The sequence below is a fragment of the Corvus kubaryi genome, unplaced genomic scaffold (genome assembly GCF_017639235.1).
Source record: "Corvus kubaryi isolate FWS band 111438036 unplaced genomic scaffold, C.kubaryi_AGA036_p1.0 65087, whole genome shotgun sequence".
Lineage (NCBI taxonomy): Eukaryota > Metazoa > Chordata > Aves > Passeriformes > Corvidae > Corvus > Corvus kubaryi.
The window spans coordinates 81,991-102,278 of record NW_024581756.1 but is presented as its reverse complement, the minus strand read 5'-3'; the positions used below and the strand labels follow the sequence as shown (position 1 = coordinate 102,278).

Genomic DNA, 20,288 nt, shown 5'->3' with positions numbered 1-20,288 from the left:
ACAATGGAATTGTACAAGGACTTCCTGAGGATTGAGCTTACATTGTGGGGCAAATCTTGGGGCAGAAAGAATTTGAAAAAGGGAGAAAGGTGACCTGGCTGAAGGCCACCCTGCCAGGCCAAGAACTTCTCAGCTGAATTAGCTGGAGCTTGGTAGCCAGATGCCCAATGCTGTAGTGCCAGTCTTTGCTCTTCCTCTTCACCTCTCGAAGTGTTTTCTGACTACTGCTGCCAGAAAGCAAATCTTTGCAGATTGGAGATAGTTAGTTAGAGGAGCATATTTAGATAACATCTGAGGCTTTTTTTGTTGGTGGTGGTTTTGGTTTTTTTTTTTTTTTTCACTTTTTCTGACTGTAATAGTTTGTCTAACCTCAAGATAGAACGTTAAAATCTGTACTATTAGCTCCTGTTGAAACTTAATCCTGTTGTTAAACGTTTTGTTTTCCATCATCTGGAGGATGAGATTTTATTGGTAGGAGAGAGTCAATAGTTTGGAGCTGCAGTAACATTTCAGGAATAAATGACATCACTCTGGTATCAGCTTTCTCAGAGTCTAGCAATCCTGACAGCTAAGTTGCTTTTCCTCTGGGTCAGGGTTGTGCAGTACTCATTGGGAAACAGCTTCCAAGGGAAAAGGGTCGTCCCTCACATCCTTACGTGTGTTTTGTTGTCTGTGTGTCAGGCTTGTGGTAAAGAATTAATGTCTCTGGAGACTGGTGAGTAATTCTTATGCATTTTAACAACTGTTTTTCTTAAGACATAAAGCATTTCCTCCCTCTTTGGAAAAATGTTTTTTTCAGATTTTTTTAATGCAGCATTCAATAACTCGCAATATATGCAAAGCAGAATACAATTTTTTAGCATTTAAGTTAAGATTTTAAGTAGAAACCTAATTGCAGGTAGTAGTTGTGTTTATTACTTACTGTAACTGTGTCTAACTTCCAAGATTTTTATTTAGACATGCTTGTCTGCTAAATCACGCCTTGGAGATTGAACGTAGCAGGAATTTGAGCTTTTTTAAATTAGCTTGCAATGCTGAATGGGAAGAACTTTCCAAATAGACACTTGTAAGGTATCTGATTTTAACACACAGCTCATATGGCAGTGTTACTGAATGCCAGGTTTCAGATGTAATTTGAGGGATTTTAGATGCTTGTTCAGGGCACAAAATGGAAAACCAGGTACATTTCCAGTCAGTGTATGTATCTGTGTGGATATCACCTGCAAAGCTGGATGTCTGTTTCTGTATGGATGTCATATATTGAGCTGCAAAATCTGTCAGCATAAAAATTATTTCAGAAAAAAACACCAACCAACCCACAAAACTGTATCTGGCTGTAGCTTAGGATTTAAATAACTGAAAAATACTTCAGTTTCCACTTCATGGTAGCTGTTTTCTCGTCATAGGAGAAATATAAAATACTTGTCTTCTTTTCTCCTCCCTGGCAGTTAAAAGTCTCATTGTAAAACTGCTGCAGTCCTGTGGCATTTGGAAATCTTGTCAGATTCCAATTTTGAAAAGGTTTATATTTTTTATAGCTAGAAAATTACAGCACACATATCTACACAGAGGTACTTAGCAAGGGAAGCCCAGGGTTTTGCTGTGTCACTTTGGTTTTGGTTTCTTTTGGTGTTCTTTTAAGGATGACAAGTCTTGATGGATGAATACAGGCAAAAATGTCTTATTCATCTGTTTGAAGATTCTGGGGAATAGTGCAACTCATCTCAGCAAAAGTTAGGTATTGATTTTCATCAGGAAATAATTCCAGACTGAATTTGGATGGTCTGAATCAGAGCTGTGGGTGGCTACGTGGATGTAATACATCAGCTTTCAGAGACCTGTGTTTAGGGTAATTTCATTAATGCATCAGCTGGCAATTTTTGTGATGCAGCATTGATAAATTGTAGATGCAGAATTGATGTAATATTTATGATTTACGTGGTTTGGAAGATGACTGTTAGCATTGAAGTTCCTTTGTAGCTCTGACTCTTCATGTAGGTGGTTTGGCTCCCAACCCAGAACTAAAAGCAATGAGCTGTGTGCCTTTTAAATTCTGTTGTCATGAATAGAAGAACTATTTTCTGTGTCATTATAGTTTCCAAATAAATTCTAATGTTGAATTTAGATAAATTTTAATGTTTCATTTAAGTGAGATGTTTATCTTACGTACTTGGGGCCTTTTTTTTATTCTTAAAGCTTGATAAGTTAAATTTTATTGCAAGTTTTATCACTAGTTTGTTTTGTTGGGGTTTTTTTAGTGTGGCTTGAGCTTAGCCAAAATAGGTTTTTATAGGCAGTTATATCAAACTGTCTTCAAAGTTGTTTAAAGTGTGCTGTGCTTTTTGATATGCATAAACCCTATTGAATGTACTATTAGATGGAAATGAATACAGAGGCTATGCACAAAAATGAGGTGCTGGTAACATTTTAGGTTTGGAATTGTATAGATTGAATGGCAGAAATAACTATTTTGCTGTTCTGTTGACAGTTAGGATTGTGCATAAACTTCTGATTCCCTGCTTTTCTTTAGCAAAAAAACCCATGCAGCTATACTTCTAAGTTAGTCAGTTAAGCACATAATAATGTGCTTAAATTCTTTCCAGAAAAGAAAAGGGAGTGGAATGGGAGGCCTTTCTTAAGTATAGGCCTAGAAATGCTTACTGCATGTGTTAGCTTGATCATGGTTGCTAATATGAAACTTCTTGGGTTTGCTGGTTAACGGAATGGAGCCATAGTTAGAGTAGTGATGGCTGGAATTTTCCAATTACTTTTTCCAACCTACAGGAGTTACATTCTAGCTCATGAGTTCCCCGTTTTCTTTCCAGATTAGGTTGGTTGTTTTTGTTTTTTTTTTTTTAAAGGAGAAAAGGATACAGTTTAAATATAAGCAGACTTTTTAAACCTTAAGGTATATCTTCATTTAAATGTGTGGCTACCTAATGTAAGCTAGAAGAGGAATATATTGATGTATTTAAAGCTATATGTCACTGAACTATGTGACTGAAAGAAACTTCTGGCTTTGCTTCTAAACTGAGCCAGGTGTATCAGTCTGCCTGTTTTACTGGGAAAAGGGGGTTACATGTGGTTCTTCTGGTATTGAAACTCCTATTTTATCTAAATAATACGATCCCTGCTGGAACTCCAGCTGTGAACATTCAGTGTGATCTGCAGTTTCACTTATCTAGCCATAGAAACAAATATTTTGCAGTAAACAAGTGAAAGCTGTCACGCAGACAGTAATTTTCAGAAGCTTTAAGTGGGGGGTTTATTTTGGGAGGTGGAGAGATGAAAGGACGAATTTCTGATTTCAAATTTCTGAGCAGTAAAGTAGAGCGATGATCACGGAACAAATTCTTTACCTCAAAATACCTTCTGCCTAATGAGGAGAAATATGAACAACATTCATGGCAAGGCACTATTGCTTGTTCACACTTGCTTTTGGGGAAGCTGATGAATTTATTGCTTGAACTTCACTTTTTTTTTCATTTGCCTCATACATTGATTTGTTATCATTTTCTAGAATGTTCTTTTTTGCAAAACACTGAAGATGCTTATTTTGTGGAGACCATGTTTGCTTTTATAACATACGTTTTATGAAACCAAGCTTTTAGCTTGGCATTAAATCATTAAAAACTTTAGTTACGGGGCAGTGCCAGTCATTTCAGGGTTGGAACTCTCCAAGTAAAAGTGAAAATAAATTTTATCTGGAATTATTCGACCAATATGTATTTTGGCTTGTGCATTTTCTGTTCCTTTAAAATGCATGAAGTAGGCTGAATTGTTTGGTTTGGATGGTTTTTGCCTTAATTATCTCCAGGAAAAGGGCATGAGGAGGGAGGAGACCATGGCAAGTGTTTTTTGCTGACTGGTCATTGGCAGAGCATCCTCAGAGTGCCTGCCTGAGGCCAGGCATGGATCAGGAGCGTGTTGAGTGTTAGCACACCATATAGTCAACAGGCATGGGGAAACTTCCCAGCCCAAGGCAACAGTGCAGTCAAACTCCCTAAATTTGTTCTCCATGGAGGAGTTATTCAAGTGACAGTTTGTTTTCAACATGCAAAACTTACTTTACTCCCCATTCTTCACGTGGAATGAGAAGTTGCTGGTGAACTGATGTCTTTTTTTTCTCTTTCCCCCCAGCCTTCCGTTGTTGAAATTCATTGCTTTATGAGATTCAAATGGCATAGGAGGAGAATAATATTCACAAATAGCTTCAAAGGCTGTGTCTTCAAGTGACTTTTCTTGTGATGTCCACCATTAAAGAGTGACATTGTTGTCCATACAGCTGTAGCCAATAGCCTGTTCTAGAGATTTCACTGCCACCTTCATCAGAGCAGGATGCACAAAAATAGGCTGATATGGAGATAGAGATGATCTGTGATTCCTGTTCCATGAGCTACATGGTGCCTGGAGCTTCAGTGAGCACCAGCAATCTGGGTTTAAAGCAAGCAAACAAGTAAATATTGGTGTTTTCAGACAGGAATGACCAGGGGTGTTGTTTTTTTTTCCTCTTTGTGCCAGTTCTGAAGTACTGTGCTACTCCAAACCTGCTGGCCATAAACACATCTCAAAACTTGCCACGCTTTGGATCTAGGAAGGGAGTACACCCGCATAAAGGCTGGATACCCAGAAAGAATGCAAGGAAATTTGGCATGCCAGAAGAAAACCATTGAGAAACAATTTAATGTTAGAAGGTACATAACAAGTAGAACTGTATTGAGTAGCTGGAGATCTGTAAAAATTCTGCATAGCATAGTTACTTTATAGATCTGGAATATCTCTAAAGTTGCTGATTTTGCAAAGAGTCTATAAGGTGAGAGATACTGTAAAAACATATTTCTTTACAAATCCTCTGTTTTATAGTCTTGAAATGTAGCCTAAAATCTGCTTTCCTGATACAATGCGTAATCCAGAAAGAAAAAAAGGATGGAAGGAGTTTTCACTTCTGGGTTTCATATGAACATTCCCTGCCTTGCAAATCTCTTCCTTATGTTCATGTTTTCTACTGCTAAGAGGAGAATTGAGTAATACTCCATATGGTAAACAGCAGTCAATTTGACTTCTTTGGATACGATTTTACTAGTCCTTTAAAAGTGTTTCCAAAGCCAGATTCAACATAAGAAAAACTTAAACAAGTTCCTAAAGAAGTCGATAAAAAATTACATTCCCACCCAGTACAGAGGGTGTTTTTCTTTGGAATTTTCATTGCCATTTTAAAATCACATGAAATGACTGACGTTGAGTGTGATGTCTGCCATCCCAATGGTTTTCTGTCACTGACCCCGTGCTCTGACACAAATGAAATAAACATTTTTGCTTTGCATAAGGTGTTTGTCAATGAACTGAGTCTTCTTCGCCAGGATATTTTTCATTACCATAAAGATGCAGTCTTAGAAATCTGTGGTGCAGATGAGCTGCTCTCACATTAAAATCATCACTTTTGCCTGCTTGAGGCTGAAGATGTTCTTAACACAATAGTGAGCTGTTGCCAGAAAAGCCAGTTCCATGTCACTGTACTGTACCCTGAGCTTGAAAAATCACCTGAGAAAGAAAAACAGCTCCCAGATTCTGGCTCTCACTGAGGTATGAATTTAATGGAAGAAAATGCTGGCAAGGTCATTGGAGGCATCGTGTCTGTTCAAGAGGTCTTGTCCTGTAGTTTTCCCTACTGCTGCAGTTTAACCTTGGAAGGAACAACCTGGTGTGCCATTTGCTGAAGCAGTGTGTGTTGCTGGGTCAGCAAAAGTCTTTAATAAATATTAATTGTTATTTCCATTGTACTGTGAGATAAGGATACAGTTGTGAGAGTCAGGATGTAAAACTAGGGGACTGCTGAATTGTAATGTCTTTTTGCTGGGTATGTTTCCTGCGGAGCTGTCAAATGTGCTGACAGTTCACTTTGTAAATAAACTGTAGTTGTTCCTTTGCATTTATGAAGTAAAAGGATAATGCAGATCAATCTGTGTAGGTGTTGAAATCGAAGATGTGAAAATACAAGGGGAGGCAGCCAAGAAATACTTTTGTCAAATGGAAGTATCTAAACTTCTAGAGCCAACGGTTTGGTTGTATGAGATCAACAGGCATCAAAGTGATTGACAGTCTGCATATAAGCAGTGGGTGGCAGACGTAAACTCTTGATCAGATGGGGTTCTAAAATTTCATCTGGTAGATTGAATAATGATCTATCCTGCTACCTAAATGCTGTTGTTCTTGTGGTACTTATTTTAGCCAAGTCACCTTTTGAAACGGGTTTTTTTAGTGCGGTATACTAACAGTAACACTTTAAATAATTCATTTGTGTTTACCCATTGTACAGATTCTTTTTTTCTTCATTTAAAAAGGCCAAATTACTTTAATTAGAGAGAAAGTGTTACTCATCTGCTCTGCTTCCTTACCTGATAGTGAGTATTGGTGTTGCTGCCTCTTCAACTGTCTGTCTTAATTGTGGTTTTCATCTATTTTATAAGAAACTTGGCATTGAGATTGGAAAAAGCAAAACATTCGTTAAGGAAATAGGATTTAATCTTTTAATGTATTCAGGTTGACCTGCTTTTTTTGCTATTTGTTGGGTAGACTGGTTCTAAGAATCAATGAATTTTCTCATAATAACTTTAATTGTGGATATTTTTTATATGGGAGCATCCTTTGAACTGCTTTTCCTAATTTTTTTTTTTTTTCTAAGTTGGCATTTTTGTGATAACTTTGGGAGAAGATGTTTGAGTGATGTGAAAGAATTCTGCACAGCTGGGAATCTTAAGTCTTAGCAAGATTTGATTAACAATGCTATAATGTAACTAACTTTTTTTCTGTGTATTCTGAACTAACAGAAAGAGGATCCTGCCAGTTCTGATAATGCATATAATAACAGATCAAGAGAAAGCAAACTAAAATTGTATTTGAAAGAGAGTTTGTTATTTGGGTTGGGGTTTTTTGCATTTTTTGGTATGAATCTGACTTCTGCCTAACCTTGGACATTTTCTTCTCGAGCATCTAGACTGTAGAATTGTAAAATCACAGAATGGTTTGGGTTGGAAGGTGCTTAAAGATCATATAATTCCAGCCCCCTGCCATGGGCAGGGACACCTTCCATTAGACCAGGTTCCTCAAAGTCTCATCTGATCTGGCCTTGAATGGGGCAGCCACAGCTTCTCTGGGCAACTCTGCCAGGGCCTCACCACCCTCACAGGGAAGAATTTCTTCCTAATATCCAACCTAAACCTACTCTCTCTCGGTATGAGGCCATTCCCCCTTGTCTCGTCACTCCAGGCCCTTGGAAATAGTCTCTCTCCCTCTCCCTTGTAGGTTCCCTTCAGGCACTGGAAGCCCACAGTTGGATCACCCAATGCCTTCTCTTTTCCAGGCTGAACAATCCCAATTCTCCCAGCCTTTCCTCATAAGAGAGGTGCTCCATCCCTCTGATCGACTTGGTGGCAGAGCAGAGTAGAGGGGCAGAATCACCTCCCTCAACCTGCTGCTTTGGATGCAGCATGGGATACTATTGGATAAATGCTCCCACTGATCCATTTTGGGCCTGGTGACAGAGGGAGGGCACCAGTCTCCAGTTTCGGATGTAATTTGGCTCTGCCTGTTTCTGTGTCATAAAACTGTGGGTTTCCATTGCTCTTTGATCAGACTCATCAAAGCAAGGAGTTGATGCTGTAGATTAATAGCATTACGCAGTGTGGAATTCAGTGCTGCAAAGGGCTGGTTTTGCTAATTGCTGACAGGTATTAGCACCAACAATTAGTGCAGACAGTCACTGAACTCTGACAGCCACAGCAGCAGTGAGCCATCGCTGTAGATCAGAAGGTGGCTCCATCTGGGCTGACATTCTCTGCCTGATAAGGACTTGTGTCGATGTTTAAGATGAAGTTGTGAGAGCACCACGTCAAAGTGTGCTGCTCTTTGGTATTCTTCTGTGGACAGTGTAATGATGCTTTTCCTGAAAAGCAGTATTTGCTGAAGCGTTGAGGCCTGCCTACTTGTTATAAATACTTGAAGTTAACAAGGTGAATAATAGGCAGTGATGGATTTAAAATTAAATAAAAGAGGGGAAATGTGGCCTCTTTGCAGTTAGATCAGTTCTCGAGGTTTCCCCACAAGCCTGATTGGCGTTCTCACCTCTAAATTAAAATACATTATATCTGCACCAGGATCTTTAGTCTGAAATAGGAGCAAATGAACATTAGGTATGGATGTTTAAAGAAATGGTGTAGGGTCTCTTTTAAAGGATGTGAGAGTTCAGAGAAAATCCTGAGATAATTTCTGATCTACTTGTGATGTCAAACAAATCCCAAACCAATTTTATTTGCTGCTGATGTTTTAATCTTCTGGAGACTTGTAGAACAACTTACTGCTATTCTTCTAAGGCAATAATATTACAATTTTTCTGAAATGATCAGCTCCTGAGGCTGCACCCAAATCAGCTGAAAGAAAGGAGAGCTGAGTGAGGCTCAGCTGCGCCCTCGGACCTTGGAGATGACAAGTGACATGTTCAGTGTTCCAGTTCAGTGCCACACTTTATACCCCGCGCGTCTCTGTGCTTGAACTTTACGTCACAGGCAATGAATATTTTTAATAGAGTTTGTACTCTTTTGTCTGAGATGAATGCAGGCCCACACATGGTGTAAGCTTCAATTAATTATCCTCTGGGGTCTGCTGCACATATTTGCATATGCTCTGTCAGTGGACCACCAAGATTATTCAATTAAATCCTCACAATGGCTTTAAGAAGGCCAGTGATTAAAGCTTTAGTCATGACTGTTCATTTATAAAATAATTATTTTTTATAAATTTCTGTCTCGGTGCTTATTTCTTGAAAAATAGGATCTGTTGGGAGAGACAGCTTGAAATACGGGCTGTGTCTGAATGCATACCACAATTACAACTGATATACAAGGGGGTGCACCAACATTTCAGCTGCTTTCTTCTGTCAGATTGCTAAAAGAAAGATTTCTAATCATTTCCCAGATGACAATGACTTACCAGAAGTTTGCCAGACCATTTTTCTTGCTCAGCAGACTTAGGAAGGGTCTAGTTATGACCCAATATATTCTGATGTAAGTGCTTGATAAGCATGGTTTTCTTTTAAAACTTCTACTGAGTTGCTAATAGAAATATGTTATTATTTAATAAATATGGCTGTTTACCAGAGGTGTGACTGTATGGTGACGATGCCAATTCCCACATATTTGAACTGATCAAGAAATGAAAGTTGTGGAGCTGTCTGGAGACAGTGTAATGTTGTTACATTTCTGTATAACCTTGTCTAAGATGTTTAAGGGATTTGATGTGATTTACACAATCTTAAGAAAACACCAAACGCAAAAATAACCCAAAGCAACCCACCATTCACACAAAAAAACCCAAAAAGCAAAGAAACATGAATAATGATAAGTAATAGTAGATGAGTTAAGAGAAAGATAGAAATGTCACCAAAGGTAGAAAACTTAAGATAAATAAGGTATTTAACTACTTCTGTTAATGAATATTGGTCTTCTTGATCCCAATGTGCTTAGTGAGATTTGTAGAGCAACACTGTGGTTTTACCAAATGCCTGTTGAAATTCTGCTGCTTTATTTGAGGTAGTAATTCACTGAAATTATACATATTTTTCTGTTTTTGTATATCCATTGGATTTGTACCTTAATAAATTCAGGAGCTTTACTTTTTTGCAGTTCTAGAGGAGGAGTTTGTTGAACAAATGCACAACTGTTTCCAAATGAAAGCTTATCTTGGTTTTTCTGTGTCCTCTGATTGCCAAATCCACTGAGCTCCCTTTTGAACCTTGAGTGGAGAAGGGGCTGGGTTGAGTGACAGGACAGTCGAGGTTGTCAGTGCTGGAGAGGAGTAGAAGAGTGACAGTGGTGCAGGTTCCTCAAGCCCAGTGGAAATGGAGACATGGCAGAGCAGCTTTTCACAGGGTACACTAACTGGAGGCATCTTGAGTTCCTGGTACCAAGCGAGCTTGCAGAGAAGTCCGACCCAAATCAGACCTCAGCTGGGAGTACTTTTGACAGCAAGACTGGCCTTTTTGCGTAGGCCTCACATTAACATATTTTAATATGCATATGTACGCATCTATAGGTATTAAACGGCTTAAATTGTCTACATTCACTTTTCTTATAAGTATATTTAGCTTTTTTTTTTTCAAAATATAATTATTGAAAAATGAGTTAAAATTGCTAAGAGGAATTGCTATTAAAGTAGCTTTCTCTGGTAAAATATCTTTAAATTTCATACAGTGAAATGGAGGCATGAGTCAGAATTGCCTTTTGAATTTCTACTTCTCTTTCTAATGCTTGCTCAAGAGCACATTTCACTTAGGCTTCTAATAAATAAGGAAGGCCAAGGCTTGCATAACTGAGCTTAGTGGTATGTGGTGGAGATAATTTTCTGTCTAGTGAGCTTTGAAAACAGTAACAGTTGGTATGTAGCTATAAAAGCATTTTCTAAAAGTTTTTACTGAATTTGATGCTTGTAGTTGTTGAGGGGGTGACTAAGACAACTGAATTATATCTAACTTACTTGGTGTGATGAATTTCTGCTGGTAGTATTGTACAGTTGTGCTCATGCAATCAATGTTCATTTGTCCCTTGTAAATTCAAGTCAGGTTTATTTCTTGTTCTGAAAATCTCTAATATTGTATGAGTAAGAAAATACTAATTAGTGGTTTCTAATTTACTCATATTAATGAAATGCCCCAGTTTATTAGTGTGCTAATCTAAGTGGTCTAATCCAGCAGCAAAGACAGCTTTTTCTTTGTATTGGAACAGCTTTTCTTTGTTCTTTTTTTGGGGGGGGGGGGGTTGAGTTTTTTTGTGGTTTGTTTTTTTTTTGTTTGGGTTTGTTTGGTTTTTTTGGTGGTTTTTTTTTTTGGTTGGTTGGTTTTGTTTTTTGTTTGTTTGGGTTTTTTGGGAGGTTTTTTGTTTTAATTGAATGTGGCTTTTTGTTTCCCTCTCTACAAGTTAGTTTTAACTACTTCTACCCTCTCTACCTCTTCAGGAGAGGCTGCAGTGTCCCTCTTGCATCAGGGAAATGAGCTTTTGGAAAACATTAGCTGATCAGACATCTGCTGTCAGTCTTCACAGAATGCCAGACTGGGTCACGTTGGAAGGCACCGCAGTGGCTCATCTGGTCCTACCTCCCTGCTCAGGCAAGGTCATCCCGGAGCACATGGCACAGGATTGTGTCCAGATGGTTCTGGAATATCTCCAGTGAGGGAGATGGCCTCTCTGGACAATCTGTTCAGTGCTGGGTCACTGCACAGGGAAGAAGTTCTGCCTCATATTTAGGTGGAACTTCCTGGGCATCAGTTCCTGCCTGTTCCTCTTGTCCCAGCATTATTGGGCCCCACGGTCCATGCTCTGAGCCCTCCCTGCAGACAGGCACAGACAGGGATGACGTCCCCTCTCAGCTGTCTCTTCTCAGGGCTGAACAGCCCCAGCTCCCTCAGCCTTTCCTCCTAAGAGGGATGCTCCAGTCCCCTCACCATCTCCGTAGCCCTTGGTGGATCCACTCCAGGAGCTCCATGTCTCTTTTGTCCCAAGGAGCCCAGAACTGGACACAGCACTCCAGGCATGGCCTCACCAGGGCTGAGCAGAGGAGGGTGGCACCTCTCTATGACCTCTCAAAGATGATAATGAGTGGCCTGTCATCCACAAGAGACAAGTAGTAGCCAAACTGGAGAATCCAGTGGTGCTTCTGGTCCACAAACCATCTGCATAGCCATGCTGCTCCAAATCGTGTTTCTCTTCAGAAAACACATTGTGGGGTTTCAGAATTGTTATGTTACTCTAGTTCTTGTAAGTTCTACAGGTAGTTAACCATTGAAGGATCCTTGGATTTCAAGTGTGAGGCTTAGAGACAGTTCTGCCTTCTAACACGTACCTCACTATTCTCCTAAACTTACCTCAGATAGCAAACTGTGTTAGTCATTTTTAGCACAGATTAATACTTACAGAATTGAAAATTTTCTTCATCTGCAGTGCTATTATCAAGGTACTGATAGATCCTGTGCCCAGGGCTTAAAATGTAGTGAAATGTTACATAAATTGATGACACGTGGCAGGTACATCTCACAAATTACAACAATGGCTTTGTGGCCCTTACTGAGTCTCAGTATTTTACAAATTCCCAGATATGTTACCTGCAGAATGAAAGATACCTCCTACAAAGTTCTGGGAAGCCTGAAAACAGTAACTTTTTCTGACAATGGAGTGTTTGATTAGGAAGAAGAGTCTTTTATTAAAACCTTCTCAATCTCTAACAGAGTACATGCTATTTTGGCAACTATTTCATCCCAGCATTTTGAAAGGGTTTTTTTAATATTTGTTCTTGCTTACATAAATTTAGTTTTACGTTGGAAATGTGTCATGAGAGCATGTTAATCATATCTGCTCAAGTGAGAAAAAGCTGTTTTCGTATGAAGATTTTCACTGGAATATGAATGTGGGTTTAGAAGGTCCCATTGAGAAGAAGGTTTATAATTTTGGGGCAGCAGTGCTTAATCTTTTGGAAAATAAAAATCAGTAATAAATGAAAAGCTGGAGTACAGTCAGTTGTGTAGAAATGTCCAGATGCTTTTCACTACGGCAGCAGCAGGGATACCAAAGCTGCTATAACTGTAACCGAGAAGGGCTCAAGAGGAAAAGTCTACAGAACTGGCAGGTTGCCTGAAAAAATAAACTCGGAGTAGCCCAGGAAAATGGTGGCAGCAGTAACTACAGTTGAGGTGCTACATTGTCTGCCAGGAAAATGAGTGGAATTTTGTCTGCACCTTCCCAAGCGTGTGCACACACCAAGGGTTATTCTGCACTTTGTTCTTAGCAGCGTGTGGGATGTGTTACAGGTCTGTCAACACTTTGGGACTGGCTGTCTCTTTCCCCCCCCCCCCCTTTTGCTGGGACTCCCTGATGTTGTTACCATACTCAGATGTTGCCCTGTGGAGTCATGCAGCCCCATTTCCAAACTTGTTGTTTAAAAATCATAATTGAAAAAAGGCTCATAATTCTAGGGTATGGTAGCACTGGCAAAAAAGTGCTTGCATTTGCTGTTTACTGTAAAATGAGACATTACAGATTTAGTAAAATAGAAGTGTCAGTATAGCCACAGACCACATCCTTGCTACAGTTGTGTAGGGACTACATTTACTTAAATTTTTTCCGAGTTCAGACAACTCTTTGTTAGGTTACTGTAAGCTACTGCATCTATTTCCAGTAGAAATTAGAGATTCTTATGCTAGAAAGCAAGCACACAAGGTAGAAATGGCTGATTTGATTCACCCCCCACCCCCCTCCCAGGTGAAGAATGAAGGGCTTCACAGAAGCCAAACAAAACTGGCCTAGGCTTGTCTTACATTTGTTTCCACCTCACCTTTAAATATCAGTGCAAAAATTCAGCATTAATGCAGAGAGAATGAATTTATTGCTCTGGTAATCTTGGTCTCCTTACCTTACTTGCCATCTTTTAAAGTATTTTGTCATGACAAATGCATAAAACTGCTTCCCAGAAGAAATATCTCTGAGTGTATTTGTGATATATAGTATACTTGTGTGTATTCATAATAGAGGTTAGATTGTCAGTCTGTAAATCTTAGATAAGACATAGAGTAAGTGCTAGGAAGCAGATATTTGGTGTAGTATTCTTCTGAAATGTGTTCTTCAGTGTTCATTTGTCAAAAGGAACAGTGTTTCTAAATTAAAGATGTGGAGGCCTCTTCAAAGTGGTGTCGTGGTTTGTGATTTTGTTTGTATTCAACCTTTGCTTTGATGGCCACATTGAGAATAAGCAAATGAGAAGGCCTTAGCACTGAGGAACACATAAATAAAGGCTACAAAGAAAGGGCATGAGAGAAGCTTTGAAGTGGCATCTAGTTTTAATTTTAGTGGGAGGAAACCAGATGCATCTTTGGGAGTTCTGGCCCAGCTCTTTTTTTTTTTCCCTTTATTTTTTTAAGAGGACTGGGAGCTCAACCAAATCATTCAATGGAGAGACCCCAAACCAACTGTTTCCACTCTGGTACTTTGATCTTTGTTGCCACTTTTGAGTGAACTGCTCTGTTCCAGAGCAAAAATTGTCTAACCCTTCATTTCAACTGTGTGCATCATCCTGGACAACTGGATTACATATCTCTCTTTTCTCCGTTCCAGCTGCAGTTATCTGAGTTAATTTCCTATCCAATATTCTGACAAAGATGATAGCAATTTCAAAATAGCAAAACTGATCAGAATTTCGATTTGGCTGGCTTCTGTAACATGTGCTAGAACAAACCATTGGTACACAGCATTTTGGGTCAGCAGTCCTGTAAACGCAAGATAGCGTGAAAACAAAGAAACCTGCTTGTGTAGGACTTCTTTTGGCAAGCTCTGCACCTGGAATGATGTGCTCAGTTGCTGCTTGCAAATAGAATAATATCTCTGAATGATATATTTGAGTGCTTTTCTTTTTTCAGTAGTCCTTGGATCACATTAAGCCAACAATAAGATTGCTGTTGACTGTACATTTAGTGAGTAGATTAAAACTACACAACAAGGTTTTTCTGAGTATGTCTAGAAAACAAGTAAAATAATCCTGTCTCCTAAAGAGATTAAGAGTCTCAAAGGATGGAAAGGAGAAAGGGAGTAGATAAGAAGGCAAATAACATGAGTCAAATTCAAGGTTACTGTCAACTTCTAACTGAACAGGATAAATCCTTTTGCTCTCAGGGCTTGTCCATGTGCCAGAACTAAAATACCTTATTAATGATGCTAAAGCTTGCAGTTTTCAGAGGAAAGAATTGGAAAGGAGAAGTTTGAAAATTCTGTAGAAAAGAAAAGGGGTCGGGTTGGTGCTATTAGGTTGGTATCAGTTGTCTTGCACTGAGATAACTAAAAATGGACCTTCCACCCATGGGAGGCTATTTTGGTGTGGTTAGGGTTGTGTGTTTTCTTATTTATTGTTGGTTTGGTTTAGTTTGGTTTTGATTCATTTATGGCAGGTATCAAACCACTGCTGGAATCAAGCATAGAATATTATCTTCATCCATGCCAAGAACTATCCTTTATTTTGCATTGAAATGCTCATCTCATGTCATCTTAGTGTCATTTCTGAAGCCCAGCACATTCCAGTAGCAATTATTAATGAGGAATAGTTTGTGGCACTTACCAAGTCTGGAGAATATGCTCATGAGTAGTAATGAAATACACAGGGAATTTTTTCCTGTCTTTGTCTCTCTTATGCCATTAATGTGGATCCTAAAATAGTAAGGATCAGTTATGGCCTTCAGAAAAAGTGCAGAAGACTTTGTGTATGGTTATCCTGTGTTCTCAAAACACAGGAAAAACTGGAAGGAGGAGGCTGTATCTCTGCATAAGTAAAAGGAACACACTGGCTTCTATCTGGCTGTATCAAAGTGAATCACTCTCTTTCCACATAATAAAAGTACAGACACATAAATATGCAGAGTTGAAACTTTGAATTACACATTGGACTTGGTATAAAGTTGAAATTAGAGTTCTCATTAAAAAAAACTCTCAGTTTTTTGCTTTATTTCCCCTGAGATTTATTGATGATGTATAGATAACAGTATAATAATTGAAATTCCAAGTGTATGTGTGTGTACCCAGAAATTTATGGATAGCTGAACAACTGTCTAAACTGGATGTTGAAGACTGTGAATATCAAATTGTAGCTTGAATAGAGTTGAATAAAACTCTGTGCTCTGCAAGATGGAGTTTAAAACAAATGCCTTAAGCTACTGTTATGTGGGAGGGTTATGACAATAGTTATCAAGCTTCGCTACACCTTGTGCAAGTATTTAGAGGAGTCTTGTCAAAATACCAGCTAAATTACTGCCAAATATGCAGTAATTAGATGAGTAATGAAAAAGTTTTCAAATGGAAGTATTTAAAATCTATTCATCCTGTTAGACATATTTACAGTCATCACTCTTAGTTGCACAAGCTGAATTTCCAGTGTTCACTTGTGAGATGTCACTTGTGTCTAAGATGAAGGCAAAGAAAAGCCTGTTTTTTCCTTTGCCTTGCCCTTTTAGAAGGAAGTGATTATGCAGATCCAGAAGGAAAGTACTTCATAATCCACAGGAACATGGTTCATGTCTGTGATATGTTTTCTGCCTTTTTTATGTAATCCCAACTACCTCCTGTACATCTCAACATCTGTGTGAGCAGTGAGGAAAACCGTGTTTTCCTCAAGGATTTTTTGGTGGTTTTGCAATGCTAACTTGATACATGACTCAAACCTGAAGCAAAATATTCTTGAATATTGCTGTCTTTGCTCTCCTCTCTCACTTTTCTGCCCTCTCCCTTATTTCTCTCCTGGTTTTGCATGGCTTCCCCACTGCAGTCTTTCAATATTGGCCTCTTCCTGTATCATCAGTGAGGTGCACTCACACAAAACATGGGATGTGCCTCCTCTTGGGTGGGCCTGAGTATTGATGGTCCCTGAGCAGAAGTCCTGATCCACTTATTTCTACATTTATGGATGTCAGCTGACTGTGACCTGTCAAGGTTTAATGCAAACAAGAAAGCAATGTTTTGGCAAAGCTTTTTTGGCCAGCTCATCTCCGTAGGTTTTGTTTGTTTTTTTCACTTTGGTGTGAGAGTTTCTGAAATGTCAGAGGGGAAAAAAAAAGAAAGTTTCTGGAAGGGAAGAAAAAGAGGGATCACAAAAGAAAAAACACCCAACCAAATAAACCTGGATGCTTCCTCAGGAATGTTTTGAATCTGAATTCTCTTTAATCTGGGCCACTTTCCTTGAGAGGCATTGTATGACCACGGCAATTAGAAATGGCACAGACTGTCCTCGGAGTGTCTCTTTCCTGTCTCCTCATTGTAATTGATACATTTCTAAAACAACAGCTTCTTCAGGAGCTAAACTTAGAACTATCTGCTGAATTTAGTACAAAGATAAAGTACTGGAAATGGCTAGCTCGTTCAGTAAGCTGTAACACAGTCTCTCCATTTAGGCATCAGTAGGTTTTTAAAATCCCAGTAGAGGAAGTGCAAAGAATTGGGTTACCTTTCTAGTCTTGCACTATAGGTTTATGAAGGCTTATCCATTCATTCACCATGAAAGTAATGTGAATTTTTTATTCGGCTTTTGTTTGGAGGCAGCTTTTAATCAATAACGCTCTAAAATTGCAAATTGTTATGATTCAAAGAATTTTATTTTAAAAGTGGAGAATATTAAGATAGGCTTGTTAAATTGAGGTTGTTTTTACGAAGCAAGAAGGGTGGAAAGCGTGACATTCGTGAGATGAGCTGTGCTTCATAGTTTTGAAAGATCAGATGGTTAAGTGAGTAGGCAGTAGGTGTTAAGGATAAAGTGCCTGTGATCTGGAGATCATCTAGTCCAAAGCCTCTGCTAAAGCAGGCTCACCTACAGCAGAGTGCACAGGGTTTTGTCCAGCCAGGTTTTGAATCTCTCCAGAGGAGACTCCACAGCCTCTCTGGGCAGCCTGTTCCAGTGCTCAGTCACTCTCACAGTACTTTTTCCTCATATTCAGGTGGAACTGGCTGTGTTTCAGTTTGTGCCCCTCGTCCTGTCGCTGGGCACCACTGAAGAGAGCCTGGCCCTGTGTTCTTGTCACTCACCCTTCAGATAGGTGGATGCATTGATAAGATCATCTTTCTCCAGGCTGACCAAAGCTTCCTCAGTCTTTCCTCACAGGAGAGATGCTCCAGTCCCCTCATCATCTCCATACCCCTGCGCCTCTTCAGTAGCTCCTTGTCTTTCTTGAACTGAAGAGCCCAGAACCAGCCCTCCCTTTCTCTTCCTTCCCTTCAGAGGCTGGAGGACTCAAATCCAAACATTTCTTTCTTGCACAGCAGCAGCTGATAGTTGTTGAATTTGGGCAATTTCTGCCAAGCTGTGGGAGCCACTGTGATCTATCAGGATCTGCAGTTCAGGGGAATGAGATAATGCCAAGTGAGCATTTTTGGGCTGCTGAGGGTGAAGCTCAGCCTCCCTGCCACTGCAGGGTACTTCAGAGCAGCACCCTGAATTAAAAAGCCACCTGCAAAAGTAGAACTGTGATTGCAACCCCCTCACTCTTATTCCAGTCACTGAGTATTTCTCTGTAATATTGGAAATTTTAAACTAGTATCTTCATGTGCTGAGGATGAAGACAACTGCTTTTACAGTGGTGTTACTTTATCCTTACAGAGCAGTTGTATGTGTCTCATGTTTAACTTGTCCCTGTCCAGCTGAAATCCTGTTTATGAATACATAAAGTCATAGCTGAAGTGAATTATCTATGTTCATATATGGACTAAAAACACTTTTACTTTTTAAAATTCAAAGTGGTTACCAACCCAGTACCAGTGTTTTCTGTCTCTTTTCAGTGTATAATGAAGATTTTTCAATACTAGTTCTCATCCTTTTTCTTAGTATATATATGTGTATATATATATATATATATATATGCATTTGTGAGTGTTTACACGTATGTTGTTGTGTGCCATAATGAAATATTCTTAATTGTTTTCACTGTACTGATACATTTGATGTACTGGATTTACATCGAGCTGGAAAAACAAAACATTATTTCCTAATACTTTTCTTTATCTCTTTTTCACAGTCATAATGAACGAAAAGTAACCTGCAAACATCCAGTAACAGGACAGCCTTCGCAGGACAACTGTATTTTTGTTGTGAATGAGCAGTAAGTGACTTCTGTTTGACCCTATAAAACACAGGTTTTAAAGGCCATTAATAATGAAGTAAGATTCAGTGATTACTAGTGGCAATATTTTTTCCAAGTCAGATCAACATGTAGATAGTTTTACTTGTTTAAATTACTTGAAAGTAATGATAAATATTTTATGCTAACTTTTAAGATATAAACATAGCCCAAATTAGTTCTATGATAGAAATGCATCATATTTATGCACTTTATGAATTTCCACTTGTCACTTTAGTTTTTCTGTAATTTTAGTAAATGACCTAGATATTATATAACAATCAAATAAACTTCCAGAAAGGGATACATTTTATAATCACTTAGGGACAATCACAAGCTGTTAATCTATAATGTTTTGCCTCATAGTTTCTCCTCAGCTGGTTATTTCCTTGGCCAGTTGGGACACTTCCTGAATCATTGGATAATAACTTGGATTTGCTGTCTTTGCATTAGTTTGTAGAATACACAGCAATGCAAGAAGCTCTGCATGGAGCTCATACCTGACCTCAAGACTCTGTTGGTGTCTGGGTTCTGGGTGTCCTACTCACCACCATTGCTGCAACACGTTACACGGTGGCTCGAGTGAAAACCATCAGAACTGGCCAAATTTCACAAATCTGCCTGTTCTCACCAAAGTGGGGCAAAGCCAGATGGGGTCTCTGGAAAGCATTTCTTCCCATTTCCATCTCACGCTCATACCTGTCTTTTTCCCTCCCACCAACACCTTGCACTAATAGAGAAATTCTATTTTTAAACAACATCTTAAAATTCATCTATAATAGATTTGAGTTTAGAACACAATGCAGGTAACTCTGCAGTGAAGTTTGAATTGCTTTCAAATTGGAAAAGTAGGACACAGGCTGTACAAGCCTACATCTAGGGGTGCTTTTTATTAGCAGTCTGCACACACAGCATGTTCTAGTGCTATTACATATTCTATTTTCAGGACTGCTGCAGCAATGTCATCTGAAGAAAAGAAGGAGCGACCAGTAAGCATGATATGTGAAGCAACTAACTATAATCTGACATCAGATTATGCTGCTCATCCAATGAGCCCTCTGGGCAGAGTAAGTCTTTATGTCCAAATAAATTAGGACTGAAATAATTCACTTATTCCAGAAGGTACTAGACAGTGCTATGTGTTAGTATTCCACTGAAAGAAAGAAGCAAAGCTTATATATTTTTCAGGGCACTTGACTGCTTCCACGTTTAATTTGGAAACTGAAGTGTCTGAAACAAATTGTCACTGTAGTTGTAATTTCCATCAGGTATCTCAGATTTTATGACTTGCACGTACTTAAATTGTCTACAGAACCTGACCTTTCTGATCTGTGTGAACAGCAAAAACCTTGAGTGACTGATGAGGCATCTGGGCCAGCATTGTTACAGAAATTGCTCCATCACAAACAATTGCCTGGATGTCTCCAGGTAAAACAGAGAGAGTTGGAATTGTGGGTAAGAAGGAGTTGTGAGAGAGGTGGGAGGTGACCCTGTGCTAAACAGCAGGGGAATGATTTCCTGCCATTGGACCAGAAGTAGAAGTCCTGCCTTCCTAGGAAAATTCCTGGTAAATGTTCAGGAGAATCCTAGGGTCACTTTAATTTGT

General features: G+C 39.1%; 1 protein-coding gene across 12 annotated transcripts in view; it reads left to right on the top strand.

The window, feature by feature from the left end:
- Window positions 1-20,288, top strand: part of LOC121673007 (pleckstrin homology domain-containing family A member 5-like) — a 102,181-nt gene that overhangs the window by 14,912 nt on the left and 66,981 nt on the right. For 4 of the 12 annotated variants that reach the window (XM_042046000.1, XM_042046002.1, XM_042046001.1 and 1 more), the window contains exons 1-3: window positions 594-715; window positions 18,581-18,664; window positions 19,629-19,749. In XM_042046000.1, coding sequence (XP_041901934.1) covers window positions 19,642-19,749 — 108 coding nt within the window. In that variant the 5' untranslated portion in view covers window positions 594-715; window positions 18,581-18,664; window positions 19,629-19,641. Of the gene's footprint in view, window positions 1-590; window positions 716-18,580; window positions 18,665-19,628; window positions 19,750-20,288 lie in introns of those variants that run through there. The other 8 variants (XM_042045998.1, XM_042045999.1, XM_042045996.1 and 5 more) reach the window with 6 other exon arrangements.